Source organism: Tursiops truncatus, chromosome 2 (genome assembly GCF_011762595.2).
Source record: "Tursiops truncatus isolate mTurTru1 chromosome 2, mTurTru1.mat.Y, whole genome shotgun sequence".
Taxonomy (NCBI): domain Eukaryota; kingdom Metazoa; phylum Chordata; class Mammalia; order Artiodactyla; family Delphinidae; genus Tursiops; species Tursiops truncatus.
This window is the reverse complement of record NC_047035.1, coordinates 144860249-144877152: the sequence shown is the minus strand read 5'-3', so window position 1 is coordinate 144877152 and position 16904 is coordinate 144860249. Positions and strand designations below refer to the sequence as shown.

At 42.1% G+C, this 16904-nt stretch overlaps 1 protein-coding gene across 5 annotated transcripts in view; it reads right to left on the bottom strand.

Annotated features, from left to right (window-relative positions):
* TRPM1 (transient receptor potential cation channel subfamily M member 1) overlaps positions 1–16904 on the bottom strand; it is a 73900-nt gene that overhangs the window by 17932 nt on the left and 39064 nt on the right. For 2 of the 5 annotated variants that reach the window (XM_019945859.3, XM_019945863.3), the window contains 8 exons: positions 11646–11768; positions 10971–11102; positions 8790–8918; positions 5974–6225; positions 4688–4880; positions 3112–3132; positions 2200–2344; positions 533–735 (listed from right to left, as the gene is read on the bottom strand). In XM_019945859.3, the coding sequence (XP_019801418.3) occupies positions 533–735; positions 2200–2344; positions 3112–3132; positions 4688–4880; positions 5974–6225; positions 8790–8918; positions 10971–11102; positions 11646–11768 (1198 nt within the window). The remainder of the gene's footprint in view (positions 1–532; positions 736–2199; positions 2345–3111; positions 3133–4687; positions 4881–5973; positions 6226–8789; positions 8919–10970; positions 11103–11645; positions 11769–16904) is intronic. The other 3 variants (XM_019945860.3, XM_019945862.3, XM_019945864.3) reach the window with 3 other exon arrangements.

Here is a 16904-nt window from a genome sequence, read left to right as displayed (position 1 = left end):
GGGACACGGGTTCGAGCCCTAGTCTGGGAAGATCCCACATGCCGCGGAGCAACTAAGCCCGTACGCCACAACTACTGAGCCTGTGCCCTAGAGCCCGTGCTCCGCAACAACAGAAGCCACCGCAATGAGAAGCCCACGCGCCGCAAAGAAGAGTACCACCACCCGCCGCAACTAGAGAAAGCCCTCGCGCAGCAACAAGAACCCAACGCAGCCAAAAATAAATAAATAAATCTATATGTATAAAAACATTTTGAAAGGAATATTGGCTTTATAGAGAAAAGTTATTTTCAAGAACTGTCTCAATTTCTCATCTCTTCCTGAGTGGACTTTCAGTGATATGAATTACTAATAAATGAACAAAACTAGAATAAAATCAGCATAAAATGAGAAGCATTCTGCAAAGAATAGCATTTGGATAGAGTGCTGTGTTTTCACACATTTAAGTAGTTTAAGGAGATTTCCATGCAGGTATCCAATTAGAATGGTCTTTCTAGATTAGCCCAAGATAGAAATGAAAGAGTCCTGCACATACTCAATCCACGATCCTGTTCGTCTTGGTCCCCTTCTCTTTTCTTCCTGCAGTGGCGGCTGAGACGCATAATGATTATATAGACGTGGCTTAAAATGATCATTGGTGGAGGCAAGACTGGCCGGTCATGAAATGTCATAATCAGCTGATAACGCTGGAATTTCCACACTTGGTTGGATATTGACTTTACTTCAAAGAAGGTATTGCTTTAAAAAGAATACATGTTTAGTTAGTTGTATTACTTTTAATTGTGATTTCCCAGGGCAATCAGAATTACTCACACTGAATTGAAATTATGCGATCAAATGGCCTTTTGGGGTCATTCCAAGAGTTAGTACTGACTCTGAATGACCTGTCTTTTGGTTTATCTATCAGCGTGGCTTACCAACATTCAAGGACGTCTTACGCATATAAATAATTAAGAATTAAGTGTATTGAAATTGCTACCCACTGCTTTCTTGCAAAACCACACCACAGCCTACTGACTGCTCAGAAAATTTTATTTCATATATTTAAAGGTATGAGCCATCCCACTAAGCATTTTGAAGTATTTAAACTTTAAATTCAGTCAACTAGCTGACTACATTTTTTTGGAACCGAGTTGATTAATTACTGAACATTTTGATTAAAGGTGGGTTATTCTGGATGTTGGGTAGGTACAGTCTTTGTCTTCTTTGAGTTTCCAGTGGGAGGCAGTAAGCCTAGAATTGTTGGAATCCTGATCAGGCGTGTTGTCTACACGGGGACCTTAGAAAAGTCAGTTAACCTCTGTCAACCTTCATTTTCTCATCTGTCAAGTCCGGAGTGTAACCAGATTCTCTCCAATGCCCTGGTCAGCTCTGAAAGTCTATATTTCTGTGAAGGATTTTTCCCTTATATTTTTCATCTTAGAAACTAAAATAAATTTTTCCAACATTTATTAAGCATGGTCACATCCTCAACATATCATGACAAAAGGGGCAAGTTTTACAAGAAATTTGATTGTGGATTTTAAGCCTTTTCTTTCTTAGGCCATTTTATCTTCTATTTGGTAAGTGATAAGAAAAATATTTCATATAATAGTACAGTAATTGTCACAGCCTATGAAATTAACTTTGCTTTCTGTGCCTCTGATAATGAATTCAAGGCTCAGTTTGATAAATCTTCTCTGTCTCAGGAGACTTTCGTCTAAGACAATATTTTCATTAGATTAAAATACATGCCAAGGGGCTTCCCTGGTGGCGCAGTGGTTGAGAGTCTGCCTGCCGATGCAGGGGACGCGGGTTCGTGCCCCGGTCCGGGAGGATGCCACATGCCGCGGAGCGACTGGGCCCGTGAGCCACGGCCGCTGAGCCTGCGCGTCCGGAGCCTGTGCTCCGCAACGGGAGAGGCCACAACGGTGAGAGGCCCGCGTACCGCAAAAAAAAAAAAAAAAAAAAAAAAAAATGCCAAAAGTGTTAAAATACTAACCAAGATTGAATTTAAATGTATTTAAGTGTCAACCCTTGATTTAGGAATACATGAAGGCTGATTACTGTTGAACAAAAAAACGTTGTGAAAAATTCTACGCATTTGAAAGCCCTAGCGGAATTCCATGTAAATCCTGGGCAGCCTGGGAGATTTCCGAGATTACACTGAAAATCTGTAAAATAATAAATAACAAATATACGGTCATCAGCGGTGACACGCACTTGAAAACGGCGATGAGCAAGTTCACGAGCAGGATGTTGGCCACCAGCAGGTAGCAAGCCATGATGGCGGGCGTGAGCCAGGCGCCCGGGATGCAGGGAGGGAGCCGCTTGCCCTCCTCATCGTACTGGTTGTCACCACAAGGAGCTGAAACGAGAGTCTGTCTTTTTGTACTTGACTTTTACATAGAATGAAAAGAATAAATAAACTGACCTATGCTATTAAAGGACCTATTTCTTTTTTACTATATTTTTTTTCTGATTTCATAAGCAATAATTTTCCATGTGAAAAATATCAATTCATACAAAGGAGATAAGGAACTCATTTCTGCACTCACAGACAGTCATTCTTAACTTGTTATATTTGTAAACATTTTCTCATTTCTGTGTTGTGTTTGTCATATACAGAAGTTCTTCATTTCTAAGCAGATGCATCTATCTATGCGTCTATGGGTTTCTTTACTGTTATCCATTAGAAAGTGATTGGGTCTTCTAATTATTTAACATTAACTTATGTTGTCTTCTTGGTCATTTGTACATTAACTTTGAAAATAATTTTATTGTGAGGTAGGAGGTACGGATCCCCTCTAGCCTCCAATCCATTAACTGACTGTTCTGAGTGATGTTTGAAAAAGAATCTTTTCTCTCTCTGCTCATTTGAAATGCCACTTTGATCATATGGGACTTATTTTCTGACGAAAAAGATAGGATGATCTTAACAGTAATTAGTGAAGTAATATCCATGAATTTATTGTCTATTTACTTTTCACTTCCTTATCGTTTACAAAAGTACTGACACCAGACAACAAGAGAAATATTTGAAACTGGTATAAGACTATTAGTAATTAGCTGAGGAAGAAACTAATTAATACACACATTTCATGGACTAGAGTCATCAATTATGCATAAACTTACGATTGATTTCCATGGCGTAGACTATAGAGTGATTGGAAAGCAGCATTTTATTTTTTTTTAGTTTTGACGGGAAGGAAGAAAAAAAATAAGACAGTTGAGAGAAAAGTCAAACAAACGATGAACAACACAAGAACTGTTTTGCTGTCAAGAAATGTAAAGTGTTCAAGCTTGGGAATTACAGATTCACACTTGGAAACAGTGATCTGCTTAGGAGAATTTTACACATTATTAATTATAGGAAATATATGTATATGTATTTCATGAATATTTATTTTACCACATCATAAGCAATAGTAAAACTCACTAGTGAAAAAAACTGTGAAAAAGACATGAGGCTACTAACAGATGATCATTTTAACATGTAGGTTGACCAATCAAGCATTCCCTGTATCCCAACACAAACACATCATAAGCACAAATAAATAAAAAATTATTATGAAATAATCAGACCAAGAACTGAAAACCTACATTTCACGGTGTTACTGAAAATAGCCTCAAGTTTGCCTCTTCATCTTCTCTTGTTACCCAATTTAATAAAAAAAATAAAAATATTACAACTTACGTCTGGATCCAGGGACTTTTAGCATTTATGTATGTTTACTGAAGCTAATATTCCTTTGAAACCAAATTAGATTTTTACGTTCTGGTTTACCAAGCTACAAACACATTCACTAATTGACCCTGAGATACTCATGATAAGGATGTGTTCTGAATCACATGATGAAAGCCAGTAGGTAGAAGGCATTGTGCAACTGGTTATCAGTCTCACTTAGTGGAGATATACCAAACAACCCTGCATTTCCTACAAGGCAAGGATGTTCAGAACCTTCTATTCTCAAGAAGCTTCTGCTTCTACTGGAAGCAGCAGCCATGCTATTGTACCTGGTGCTTTTTGACAGAGCACAACATGCAAATTAAGATATTGGTACTAACATGAAAATAGGTCTGAAGATGCTCGTTCATTGGTGATGCTGTAACTGTCTGGGTGAAATAGCATAAGAGCATTTGAACTTCACTTCCCTACAACACAAGAGACACTGTGACCTACCAGCTCAGCCTGGGCAGAGCTGGGGCCTGCATTCCCCAGAAATCCATGCAGGATTGCAGCTCATTTCCTCTGCTAACATCCAGAATACTGTTGATAATACAAAAATATCACTCCAGGAGTGAAGAGGAAATGGATAGCTATGTGGAAAATGGGTTTTGAAGCTTGAAGAAGAGGATGACACATGGCAGTAGTCACTATCTCATTTGACTGAAATAACACTACCAGCTCTATCTCAGGGCAGAAAAAGATTCAGGTTGAAGAAAAATTAGGATGTTGGCATTGGGACTACATTCATGTGTAGGACATGCTCAAGGGATGTAAGACTCAGAATTCCAGTTAGTGGTTCTCAGAGTAGAAGACAGGACCGATGTCTCAAAACTCTGTATTTCATAATCTGCATTGATTTCTTCACAAAATAGTTTGATGCCTATGGCAGAATAAAAAATACTTTATTCCCAAATTAACACAGGCTCTTCCATTAATTTGGAACTGATCATCTGCCTTGGGAAGCAGGGAAGAGAATCTTACTATGAATTCTAGTCTTACGGTCTATCTGGTCTGCAAACACCTCTCCGTAGATCATCCAGTAGGGCATGTAGAAGATATTTCGGGCCAGTTTCCAAGAAGGCTCCTCATCTGGATGCAAAATGGCTTGACGGGCTACCCCGAAACTCATCAACACCACCAGCATGATGACCACAAAATACAGCATGTCAATCATCTGAGGAGAGAGGACATGGGCCTCTTACTGTCTTGACTCATGGGCCAAGTTCACCTGGTTCATTACACTGTGCTCCTCAAAGACTTTATGAGTGCTTAATTAGGATGGAGGAAGCTTCTTTTCCCTCCCTCCATCCCATCCATGGGCTACTGATTCTTGTACTTCATGCAATGCATACACCTTATCCTAGAACATTGCCATTCTCATCTCATGCTCTCAATCTTTCCTCTCCTCTATTGTTACCCATAAATAAATTCCTCTAGTAACTACAACTGCAAATGGAGAAAGGGAACAATTATGGAAAATATAGGAATTTGTGAGGGAAACTAAGGAGTAAGAGCAGTAGATATCTAAGGAGGTAATGAGATCATGAGTTGAGAGCACATACTGATATTCATTCATTATACAAACAGTGAGTAGTTACAGTGCGAAATGCTCTGGTTGCTATGGATACTGACCTCATAGAATTCTTAATTTTGAACATCCCTGAAGATGAGGGCCCTGGCTGGCATTAGCTCAACCATATAGCCCTTTGCTCAAAACCACTTGCCCTACAAAGAGTTATTCCTAAGCTTGGAAGACTTCCTTTCTTCTGGGACCAGTCCCAACACTTGGGCTATTTTAAGTGATGTAAGGATGATCTGCTGGTTCATTTTTAGTTTCATATTTTATGGCCTGTTCTGGAGTAAATGTTGCCATGGATTTGTCTTGACCTCATCACATGAATTGCCTGTGTGCACTCCATACCAGAGCACGTGAGCTGGAAGACTGTCTGGAGTAGGGGTCGGGGAGGGTGACCCCGGGCCCCCTTTGTCTCTGGCTTCTACTGCATGTTAGGAGGTTATGTATCGGGTTATTGCCAGAAATCCATGTACCTACAGTAGGCCCTCAACCTCATGTTCATCAATTGGATTTAATTAAATTGTCGGTATGTAGAAGAACTATGCATCTTAAAGCAAAGAACATTTCCTGTAGGAAACCAACTGCAAGGGAAAGGTCAAATGAAATGCAACAGAGCCATGCTGGAGGCCTGGCCTCAGGTCCTAACCACAGTCTCGGTGTCCGTAGTTACTCACGGGGCGTCAGGACTAACCATCTTTCCGATCATCATCACGTAGGGTCCCAGATACTTGTTGACACCAAAGATGTCCAGGACACGGATGTACCAGAAGATGATATCCACGCAGTAGATCACGCGGCCATAGCCCATGTAGGGCTGCTTCTGTAGGCGGAGGATGGCTCCAATCATGAACATGGAAATGGCTACGAGGTCTGTGATGTTCCAATATTCCTGAAGCCAAACTTTTATTTTCTGGCTGAGTTTACCAGGCTCTGACATGAGGATCTACAAAGAAATGCCAAAGAACAAAAAACAAGGGAGTGTGGTATTGGAAGACTTGTCTTCTTAGAATCTTGGGGCATTAGGACTGGAGCGGCATTCCAGGGCATCTGGTCCCCTTTCCTGCTCAAGACTTCTAAGTACTAATCTTCTCAGGCACAAAAACATATCTAGAAAGGGAAATTCCACAAAATCCTCTGTATGCCTGGAGTCAGGGTTTCACAAACTCTCAGGAAATGCCTTCTAAATTATGTCCCTCTGGCTGTAATTAAAGTAGCTGCCTTTTGATCCCTTTTCTAATTCTCTGGACACTTGCCTGTGAGCCCACGTTCCAGAGTTAGTCCAGGAGGAAAACTCTAGAGCAGAGATAAACCTGTGAGGTCCCACAGAGGGGCAGTCCACCCAGGGGAGATGGCAGAACCGGGATGGGAAATGTTTATCAGCCAAAATTGCTTTGTAACTCAGAGATGGGAAGTCAGGGGGAAGCTGAACTTGATTTTCTCCTGCTTGAGAGCTTACCCTTTCAAAATCACCACTGATTAAAGGGACACTTCCTCAGAGTAAACCTGAAAATATGTAACAAGCAGCAGGCACGGGCACACTTAGAGCAAGCCCCACGTATGCAGCTATGGCGTGCAGCAGGGTGGGGGTCTTAAAAGTGGTACCCCTTTACTTACTGAGGCTCTGGGTAGGTTCTGGGGGCTCCAGAGGTGGGATGGGGTGGTGGCTATTTATGGGCCAACCCAGAAGGCGTTCACTAGTTTAACAACTTGTGCACTCTGACTGATGGCCGCCCACCCTCTTTCCTATAACTGGGGGTAAAGAACAGTGTCAGTATATGGCTGATGCTCAGTGAGCTCATGGTGTCCCTAGAGATGGCACGGCAGGCCACTTGGGAAATCCCAGTTGTAAAGTGGGCAAAGTTTGAGTGAAGCCCAGCTAGAAAAGAAACAGGAGTAGTAGGAGATGGGTTATAACATTTTAGATTTGGCACTCTGCGTTTCTCGGGCTGTCATCAGACTGACAGCCTCGAATTAGCTCTCCCGGGAAGAAGTTGCCAGTGACAATTTTTCAGTTCAGTGAAAGGGTCACTGCTGATTGCAAAATAAGAATATTGGTTCTCTATCAGTGGGAGAAAGAATATGAAATTCTGCTGTGTGCTTTCTCAAGTTCACTTTTTCTTGGCTATAAGCTTTTCCTTTACAAGCTGATATAAAGAATTAAAACTTGCAGGTGATATTAGAAAGAAAAGGACCTGGCCCATATTTCCTCTGCAGCCTGCAGGGGCTGCCCTCTTGAAGTTACATGTTAGTTTCAAGTCTCCTGTGACACCAGTCTGCAAGAGATGGTGTCTGTCCTTTTCCAACACTTCTTTGAAAATCCTGTTCCCTCTGTTTGCAGCAGTTGCGCTGGCAGCCTGCCCAGAGGCACTGGAGGCTTCCACCAGGTGGATGCGCCCAGCCCCCATCTGCTGCAGGTGCCGCTCGCTGTTCGGCTCCCACCTGCCCCCTTGGGCAATTGCAGCCACTTTCCCAGAGATGCTGGTGGCTAGCTGATGTGGGTACAAAAGTCTGTTCCCTTTGGTCAAAGTGGGACAGACTCTACAGTATTAAATACACTCAGAGCTCCCTGCAGGATTAGGCCAGGGACAGATTCCACTGAAGCCACACCTTGCTCAGCCCCGTCCCCTCTTCTGACCTGGTCACCCTGTTGCCTCTCTCTGCTCTCCTAGGAGCTCTCCTTTAATAAACCCCTTGCACAAGAATCCCCTTCTGGGTTGGAGGGAGGACAGTGTGGTTCAAAGTCCTGAGTTACAGGAGAAATGTCATCTCCTACATCTCCCTTTCTACTTCCAGCTCCGAGAAAACAGAGCCCAAATTTGTACCCAGTTGGAGTCATTGGTTTATCTCAGGTACCTGGCAGAATTTATGCTGCTTTTCTAGGCACTCAGACTTATTTTTATTACTAAACACCATCTATTCTGCCTTGTGTTTTGATTTCCAAGTTCAAATTCAGTTGGAAGCAGAAGGTGTATAAATCTCAAGCAAGGCAACTGGATCAACTTGGGATTGTGACACCTCGAAAGAAAAGTTCCACGGCACTTGGGATTTGCACAGTACGTTTTCAAAATAAGGAGCTACATCTGGGGACTTCCCTGGCGGTCCAGTGGCTAAGACTCTGTGCTTCCACTGCAGGGGGCATGGGTCTGATCCCTGGTTGGGGAACTAAGATCCTACACGCCCTGTGGCCCAAAAAAAAAAAAAAATTTTTTTTTTTTTTAAAAGAAGATACATCTGGGGGCTTCCCTGGTGGCACAGTGGTTGAGAGTCCGCCTGCCGATGCAGGGGACATGGGTTCGTGCCCCGGTCCGGGAAGATCCCACATGCCGCGGAGCGGCTGGGCCCGTGAGCCATGGCCGTTGAGCCTGAGCGTCCGGAGCCTGTGCTCCGCAATGGGAGAGGCCACAATAGTGAGAGGCCCGCGTACAGAAAAAAAAAAAAAAAAAAAGAAGATACATCTGAATTGAAGTCAGTGGTGGGTGGGGCTGGGACAGGCCTTTGGAGCATCACCTCCCGAATTTTCTCCAGGGCCAGGCTCACGATGTAGGAGATGACGATCCACTCCTGGAGGCAGGGCCAGCGCTCCATCCGCACCAGGATGACATAGTTGAACAGCAGTAGGTAACCCAGGTAAGATATCTGAAAGGCAGAAACTGTGAGCAGTGTCTGGGGAGGTCACATGTGCCTGAAAAAAGCTTCGAAACCCTATTTACAAGTGGACACATCTTCTAAAACAAATTTTCATTTCCAGATGCACTGAATCCTTTAGAGGAAAACTTCCACTCACATCACCAGTGCAGGCAGAGGACTTTGAGGCAGATGGGGAGGCATTTTGTACTTTAGTGCAATATGGGCGCTGACAGTCCATTCTCTAAATGAAGATGCATTTGTTGCTACTATCAGCCTCAAGGGGAAATTATAAAGTTGCACGAAATTATGATGAGTCGGGAAACTTTTAGTAGTTGACTGGTGTGCCCTTTACATTCCTGGAAATTGGAAAATGTTACTGACTCTTCCCTGCCTTGCAAATTTCCTTCTTGAACCTTTCCACTGCTGGCGGATGTGGGAGGTTCGAAGGGAGGAGGCTGACAATGAGGTGTCTTCCCAGGTACACACACCTGTCTTGAGGCCCCTCAGTCAGCCCTGATATGTCTGTGATGTGCTGTGCCCACAGCAGGGTGCCTATCCTTGTGGCATGTAGAGTTGGGAGAGATATGGGAGTGAGCTATGAGGTGGAGGGAGGGTGGTCTGAAGATGACCGAGGTTGATTCACTCTGAAGCTGTACGCACCACGGGTACAGGCCCCTTCTGAAGCCTTGGGTAGGTGGGGGGAGGGTGTATACTAGCAACTATATTTGTGATTCGCAGCCTTTTCTCTTTTTTTTTAAAAGATGCCTCCCTCCTGATTGTTTAAGTTTTACCAGGATACAGGTAGCATCCCATGTATCCACTATCTAGTCTTTGCAGGAGGATTGGAGCAAGAGTTCTCAAAGTGGGGCTGCACTGGGAACCCCTGGCAAGCTATAAAATGTGCGACCCCCTCCCCACATCCAGAGGCAGCATTTAGAGGCCCTGAGGAGACGCCCAAGGCTCATCAGCCCCCTGGCCCCGCACTCTTCATACGCATCTGTGGAGGCCAGGTATCTTCCTGGTCCTCAGCTGGTTCTGACCAGAACAGGTGGGCAGCTATGGCTTTGGTGGTATCGCCAGATGTGGCTGCCAAAAGGTTGGGTGTCCAGGCTATAGCTGACCTGGGTCCCCATGCAGCCCGCTGGGTGCCACGCCCCAGAGCTCTGGCTCTGCCTTCTGCCCTCCTCATCCATTACCCTGTCCATGGCTTTGGACCTGGCCCCTCACGTCCCATCACCGCTCGCACCCAGTCACTAATGGGACTGCAGTGCCAGGATGTGCCAGGCGTGTGCTGCTGCTTGGCATTTGGGACTTCATGAATATTGTCCCTCCCCCGGACCGCAGTGGTTACAGGAAGCACAGCATGCCTGCCACCCCTGCTGGGACGGCCTGCACCTGAGCCAGTTTCCTCCAAAGGCTTCCAAGCTGCTCCAGTCTCCTCGCCCCACTTTTCCTGCCCATCCACGTGCATAAGGCTGGACCACTCTTGTTCTGGGTGCATCACTCTGCTGGAGCCGTCCAGACAGAGGCCACTGATGGGGCCGGAGGAGAGTGTGTGGTCACGAGGTCAGTGTGGCCTGCACTTGAGAGCAGAAATGCCTTGATTTGCTCCTCTCTTCCAGGACTTCATGCTCTGGGCTCAACCCTACTCTTTGAGTAACCCCATCAGTCTCCTGAAAAATGACATCTGTGAGCTTGCTCTCTAAATACTAGTCATCTTTGTTCATTGTTGGAATAAAACTCTACTTCCCTAAGTTTGTATTACTAAAGACATTTGAAAAATCCTTCATCTTGAGCAAATAGAATATGACTATTTTGCTTTATGAAATGGTGTATTTGGGGCTAGGATGGCCACATTCCTATGTATAAATATATGACAAGATATCTATCTAGATCCAATTTTAGCTGAAGATTCTGAGTTAGTCCCACTTCTGTTTTCATAATTAATTTTAATCCATTGATTTTTTTAAAAAAACACTTTTTTTAAGCCCTTGACAATTTTCTTGATTCTGACATGTCTAAAACATGCTAAATGGTGAAGGCTAAGGGCAGGGAACTTACCGTGTAAAACCAGAACTTGACAATAGGAGCGTTGTAGAATTCACAGATCTTGGTCCCGATGGGAACACTTCTTTGCTTTTTTTGTTCATTCTCCTCGTCCCCCTTTCTTGAGCCAGTGTCTGCATTCGCATCCTGGAAACAGAGCAGAGCACGTGGCAAGCAGGCTGCCAGATGGGAAACGCCTTGGACTCCAGCACCATATTTAACAGACAGGTGCCTCAAAAATCAAGGATATAAAAGACGCAGACACAGAGAATGGACTTGAGGACACGGAGAGGGGGAAGGGTAAGCTGAGATGAAGTGAGAGAGTGGCATGGGCATATATACACTACCAGATGTAAAATAGATAGCTAGTGGGAAGCAGCCGCATAGCACAGGGAGATCAGCTTGGTGCTTTGTGACCACCTAGAGGGGTGGGATGGGGGGGGTGGGAGGGACACGCAAGAGGGAGGAGATATGGGGATATATGTATATGTATAGCTGATTCACTTTGTTATACAGCAGAAACTAACACACCATTGTAAAGCAATTATACTCCAATAAAGATGTTAAAAAAAAATCAAGGATTATAAATGTCCCCAATTCTTGCAGTTTCTAAATTCACGGCGAGAGAAATCACAACTATTTTGAAAATGAGAGTTGATGGATACTTTTAGAATCAAGGGTATCACTGACCATATTCTCCTCCTCTTTTTCTTTGCCGTCTTCATTTTCCTTGGATGTTTGATATGAGAAGTCATCACAGGTGCGAAATTCCAAAAACAAGATGGTCGGGGGGAGAAGAATCCCCATGATAACCTAGGTATGAAGAGAAAAGTGGATTTTTAAGTTATGGTAATTCTTAAAAATTTTCCCACTATAGGCAAAAAATTTTTAATTATGATCTTCAGCATTAATCAGTAATCTAGCAGCCCTGGAACAGGTCTATCTCTGCTCTGACGGTCTGTGGCTTATTCTGTTTGCTATGTTGATAGATTGCAGACACTGAGAAGTTTAAGGTCATCCACCAAATTTTTCTAGATGAACAGCAAGCAGTATTGTGTGGAATCCTGACTTAAAAAGCGAAGATCTTGCAATAGTGTTTCAAAGCAGGCAATTTTTTGAAGTAAGATATAGTAAGTAAAAATAAATAAATAAATAAAATGATACCTCTAGTGAAGTAGACCAAAAATATTTTATATAGGAATAACTTAGATGTAAATGTGAATATATGGACCAAGAGTTGGAAGACAAACGTGACTCATGAATGTAGCACTTACTTGGGCTCTGCCTAGACAGCAAAAGGATGGCCTAGCTCATAGATGGAAACCCTTGACATTTTTGTCAGTGCCATGCAGTGTGTCTCCAATACGGAACTCTGCCCCAATGTTCAATGCTAATTTTTTAAAGTTTCCCCTCAGCAATCCATTATTAAGAATAACACAAAAGGGGGACTTCCCTGGTGGTCCAGTGGTTAAGACTTCACCTTCCAGTGCCGGGGGTGTGGGTTTGAACCCTGGTCGGGGAGCTAAGATCCCACATGCCTCACGGCCAAGAAACCAAAACATAAAAGGGAAGCAATATTGTAACAAATTCAATAAAGACTTTAAAAATGATCCACATCAAAAAAAAATCTCAAAAACAAGAGTAACACAAAAGGGTTCTTTCTACCATATGCTAAAAATTATATTATAAAGCACCAATAATTAAAACAAAGTGGTACAGGTGCACGAAGAGATCAAACAATAGAGCAGAATGGAAGGTCCAGAAAAAGATTCAACTACACATAGGCAATTAATTTGTGATACAAACACCACCTCCAATGGGAGAAGCAGAGATGACTATTTAATAAACTGTATTGAGAAACTGGGTGATCATCTAGAAAATAATTAGGTTGGATTCGTATCTCACACATACACCAGAATAAATTGCATCTAGCTCAAATATTTTGTGAAAGAAAAAAAAGGGAGGGGGCACAGACAGAAGATAAAACAACTAACAATCACCACATGAAAATTCTTTCATAAATGGAGAGTAGGAGAAGGCCTTTCTAATTAGGCTCCCAAATCAAGAAGCAATCAAAATAAAGATCAATATCTTTGATACTGAAAAAAAATCACAAACTTCTGCACAATGAAAACATGCCTTAACCAAAGTAAAAAATAACTTCTGAGAAAACATATTTGCAGCTCATGTGACAGGCAAAGGGCTAATCTTTCTAATTAGAAAGGATCTTCTAGAAGTCAAGAAGAAAAATTCTAACAACCCAGCAGAAAAATGGGCAAAGGCAGTGAACTTAGGGACATTTGTACTGAGAGGAAAATGGGCTTGTCCTCACTCATAATAAGAGACATTCAAAGAAACTACACAGAGATCTCATTTTTTACCATTAGATTGGAATGTTTGCTCACACACTGTATTGGTGGAATTGTGGGAAAACAAGACATTCCCTACACTATAGGTGGACACCTCCACAGAGGGACAGCTATCAAGATTGCAAGTGCATATCCCCACGGGGCCACCAATTCCCCTTCTGGACATTTATACAGCAGATAAGTGAGATACAGTATGTGTCCAAGAGCACTCATGGTGGCAGTGAGTGTAGCACCCCCAGGCAGGAGTGACCTCCATGGCCTCACTGGGGACTGGTCATAAACTGTGGCCATCGACCATGAAGCAGAACTGGGGAAGCGGGTAAGAATGAAGGAATATTCTGTGTCCCAGAGGAAGTGAAAAAGGAAGGTACAAAACAATAACGATGCCAACCCTTGTGAAAAGGAAAAAAAAAAAAAAGAATATTTACTTCATCATGAAAAAAAGGAAAGAAAGAATATTTATTCATAGTAGCTTTATATATGGAAATATACATAAGAAACAAATATCAGTGGTTGCCAATGGGTAGAACAAGCCATATGGGGGACAGGAGTTGGGAAGGAGACTTGTCACTTATACTTTAAAATAGTTTTAATTTTTAATATGTGCATGTCCTTATGACCTATTCAAAGAATTAAAAAAAGAACAAACCATCCCTGCTTTAAAATAATTATATATTTATGTTGTGAATTAAAAATGCTTGGAAGGGGGCTTCCCTGGTGGCGCAGTGGTTGAGAGTCCACCTGCTGATGTAGGGGACACGGGTTCGTGTCCCGGTCCGGTAAGATCCCACATGCCGCGGAGCGGCTGGGCCCGTGAGCCATGGCTGCTGAGCCTGTGCGTCCGGAGCCTGTGCTCCGCAACGGGAGAGGCCACAACGGTGAGAGGCCCGCGTACCGCCAAAAAAAAAGAAAAAAAAAAAAAAATGCTTGGGAGGAAGTCTGATGTTTACAAATATTTATACCTTTGGGTAGACATTATATCTAAAAGTAGCATTAGGTAAAGAAGGAAATGATAGAAAAATACCCACTGGATTTCAAAGACTTAGTACAAAAAAAAGCATATAGACTATCTCATTAGTGATTTTTTTCCTTTCAAAAACATGTTGAAATGATAATATTTTGTATATACTGGTTTAAATAAATATATTATTAAAATTAATTTCAACTGCTTCCTTTTTACTTTTTACAATGTACTTAAAAAACTTCTTGTAACTATTAAAAATTTTACTTTCTTAACTAGAAAATTTAAAGTGACATATGTGGCTTGCATTTTATTTCTGTTGGACAGCACTGCTATAGATTCTATAGTTTCATCTTGCTCTTTAAAATTCTGGCATGTTTAAAAATTGCTTTTTAAAATATATGTTTCCTGGTTGTTTATGGGTTGAAGAGATAGAACATTTGGACCTGTAGACTTCATCACGGAGTGGATTTGGGGATGCTCCTCTGCCCTTGTTTTCTCCTGCCACTTGGCAGCTGGATGCAGAGGCTGGACCAGACCCAGGCTGTTTTGTAAATTTTATTGAAGTAGGGTTGATTTACAATGTCATGTTTAATGTCTGCTGCACAGCAAAGTGACTCAGTTATATATATTCTTTTTCATATTCTTTTCCATTATGGTTTATCACAGGATACTGAATATAATTCCCTGTGCTATACAGTAGGGTCTTGTTGTTTATCCATCCTATATATACTAGTTTGCATCTGCTAATCCCAAACTCCCAATCCTTCCCTCCCCCACCCCTCCTCCCCCTTGGCAACCACAAGTCTGTCCTCTATGTCTGTGAGTCTGTTTCTGCTTTGTAGATATGTTCAGTATGAAGGTTACTAAAAATAGAGTTGCCATATGATGTAGCAATCCCACTCCTGGGCATATATCCAGACAAAACAATAATTCAAAAAGATGCATGCATCCCAATGTTCATAGAAGCACTATTTACAATAGCCAAGACATGAAAACAACCTAAATGTCCATCGACAGATGACTAGATGAAGAAGACGTGGTACATATATACAATGGACTACTACTCAGCCATAAAAAAGAATGAAATAGTGCCATTTGCAGCAACCTGGATGGACCTAGAGATTATCATACTAAGCAAAGTAAGTCAGACAGAGAAAGACAAATACAATATATCACTTACACGTGGAATCTAAAATACGACACAAATGAACATATCTATGAAACAAAAACAGACCCAGGTTTGAGCCCTATGGCAAGACTGTAGATGGCATGTTCTTTCATTAAAAAGTATACCGTTTATCTTGGGCTTCCCTGGTGGCGCAGTGGTTGAGAGTCCGCCTGCCGATGCAGGGGACGTGCGTTTGTGCCCCGGTCCAGGAAGATCCCACATGCCACGGAGCGGCTGGGCCCGTGAGCCAAGGCCGCTGAGCCTGCGCATCCCGAGCCTGTGCTCCGCAACGGGAGAGGCCACAACAGTGAGAGGCCCGCGTACCACAAAAAAAAAAAAAAAAAAAGTATACCGTTTCTCTTTTGGTGATGTTAGCAGCAGTTGATGTCAATTCATCAACTCACTGGGGTTGAAAATTGGTGCTGTTCTAATGCTATCATTTGGTTTCCATTTCTTGGCTGGAATAATTTTACAAAGAGATGTTTCCCTCATCTACTCAGTGGTTACCCAGTGGTTCAGTTCATATAGAAAATGCAGGATAAATGCTTGATTCTTTCCCCTTTATGTACCTGTTTTCAAGATAATGAATTGATTTCCTATCAGCTGCTGAAGGTAACTGATTTTTCTTTTTTTAACTATTTCGTATTCCCACCAGCAGTGTAGAAGAGTTATAGTTCTTCCACATGCTTGCCAACACTTGGTATGGTCAGTCTTTTAATTTTAGCTTTTCTAGTGGGTGTGTAGTGCTATCTCATTGTGGGTTATTTTTATTATATTCAATTTAGTTAAGCTAAAAAAATAAAAACCAGTTCACCCATTCCTCCCACTCCATCCTCACCCCTGCTTCTGTCAACAACCAATCTGTTCTGTGTCTATGAACTTGCTTTTTGGTTTTTTTAGTTTTCACATGTAAAAGAGATCATAATGTATTTATCTTTCTCTGTCTGACTTATTTCACTTAGCACAACGCCCTCGAGGTCCATCCACCTCGCAAATGGCAAGATTTCGTTCTTTTTTATGGCTGAATAATATTCCATTTTATATATGTATATATATATATATATATATAAAAGTATAAAATATACACTGTGTATATATAATAATATTCCATTGTGTGTATATATATCATTGCATACATATATATGTACATATATATCACAATTTTTTATCCATTCATCCATCAATGCACACTTAAGTTGTTTCCATGTCTTGGTCATTGTAAATAATGCTGCAATGAACCTAGGGTGCAGATATCTTTTCAAGTTAGTGTTGTTTTCTTTGGATAAATACTCAGTTGTAGAATTGTTGGGTCATATGGTAGTTCTATTTTTAATTTTTTGAGGAACCTTCATACTGTTTTCCATAGTGGTTGAACACCCACCAACATTCCCACCAACAATGCACCAGCGTTTCCTTTTCTCCACATCCTTGCCAAAACTTCTTATTTC